This window comes from Mus caroli, chromosome 6 (genome assembly GCF_900094665.2).
Source record: "Mus caroli chromosome 6, CAROLI_EIJ_v1.1, whole genome shotgun sequence".
NCBI lineage: Eukaryota > Metazoa > Chordata > Mammalia > Rodentia > Muridae > Mus > Mus caroli.
In genome coordinates this window covers 81800984-81802842 of record NC_034575.1, presented here as the reverse complement: position 1 = coordinate 81802842, position 1859 = coordinate 81800984, and the positions used below count along the sequence as shown (strand labels likewise).

Below are 1859 nucleotides of genomic sequence, written 5' to 3'. Positions count from 1 at the left end.
GATAACAGGGCCTAAACTATCTGGTTCCGCTACCTGCAAGGTCCTTCTCCAGGGATGACATTTCTTCAGGTCCTGCCATCTTGATCACAACTCCTCTACTGATGACCTCTTCTTGGTTTTCGTCCAAGACATTCTCATCCCAAGTTATAGGCATTTGAACTGGGGCCACTGAAAAGAGAACCATCGATCCCAGAGAGAAGTTGATAGTAAATAAATGGCAAGCAGCCCTCCTATCCATCCACCCCTCCCAAACACACAGCCACCCCCAAACCCTTTATAAATGAGAGAAAAAAAGAGCTCTTAGACTCTGTTTTGGGAAACTCTAATATGAACCAGAAAGCTTGCCACATCTTTCTGGACGACACNNGTTTAAATAAACACTTTAAAATATACCAATAGTCTGATGCAACCACAAAAATATGAAACAAATTATGTTTTTCAAAGTAAAAATATAGATTTAAACAACTCCTAGAAACTCTTTGGCCTTTTTAAAGCTTTAATTAATTGCAGGGCTAATTAATATACCATATAGTCAACAAAAATACTTATACCATCTAGATTTTACATACAGCCTTCTCTTAATCTTATGTACTTATAACTTTTAAACCTAATATTTTATGTTGTCTTTTTCCCTCCCTGGTCACTGTGTTTCTCAAAGAAACCAGAACGTTAACAGACAATGAAACATACAACAAAGAATCAACCTTGGCTTTATTTACTCATCAGTTTCTTTTTTTGTCCTTATCGCTATTAATTCAATCCTAAATTTCTTCTCCTAACTTTCTAACATTTTTCATATTAGGACCTTAACAAGGTATTGACAACTTGGCTTAAAAATGAAACAATATATAGTAGCAGCCTTTGTACTGGACTTTCTCTCAATTTCTTTAGCACATTGCATTAATATTTAAAAATACTACTAATAATAATCTATACTAATAATTTATAATCTTAACTTAAATATCTATTATATAAAATATGCAACACTGAATATACCTTTAAGAATATGCCTTCTCACTATATTTGATTGCGATTTGGACATATTAATATGTACATTTAATATATGCAATATTCTTGNCTTCATCCATCAATTCATCAACTGATCAACATATGACTTTTTNTGTGTATTTTTTTACACTGAAAAGCAGCAGTGTGAGCATTCCTGTAACATTTCACATTGATTTTACAAGCTGAAAATATCTTTTTTAAAATCTGTCATGTCTTTTAATACTTTATATCTTTTATATGTCAAGATTTTCATGTTAATAACTTTATCCCCTTGGATCTATATTTCATGTGACTTGCTTAAGAAATTCTGAACTGGGGACTGAAGATGTAGCTCAGTTGGTAGAGTGCTTGCCTAGTACCACGTAAAAGGGAATTCTAGGGAATGGTGGCACATGCCTGTGATGCCTGCTGAAGGGGGTGGAGCTGGAGGCAAGAGTATCACAAGGTGGGGAGTTATGCTTTAGCTGCACTGCAAGTTCAAAATCAGCCAAGGATATATGAAACCTTGTCTCAATGAATGGATGAAATTCTCAATTACCCCAGAGTCTTAAAGGTATATAAACTCTAAAATTTTTCTCTTTTTATTGCATGTCGCTGCCATACATTTCTGTTCAGTGTGCAGACAGGATTGACCTGATTTTTCTATCAATTTTCTAAGTACTCCTGCTGTCCATCNTCAAGCTTCACGGACTGGCACACCATCTCGCTTCAGTTTCCATATTCATAAACCTGTTTCTGGGTCACACTCTGCTAAACTTTTTCAGGTTTAGAAAGAATTTTATCTTTTGAGATTATAATATAATTACAACATTTTCCCCTCACCAAACCCTCCTTGGTGGGTAGGTGTGTGT

At 35.0% G+C, this 1859-nt stretch overlaps 1 protein-coding gene across 1 annotated transcript in view; it reads right to left on the bottom strand.

Moving 5' to 3' along the window:
* The window catches only part of Alms1 (ALMS1 centrosome and basal body associated protein), a 70267-nt gene that overhangs the window by 2217 nt on the left and 66191 nt on the right, over nt 1-1859 (bottom strand). Inside the window, exon 15 of the mRNA XM_021164094.1 lies at nt 34-168. Within this exon, the coding sequence (XP_021019753.1) occupies nt 34-168 (135 nt within the window). The remainder of the gene's footprint in view (nt 1-33; nt 169-1859) is intronic.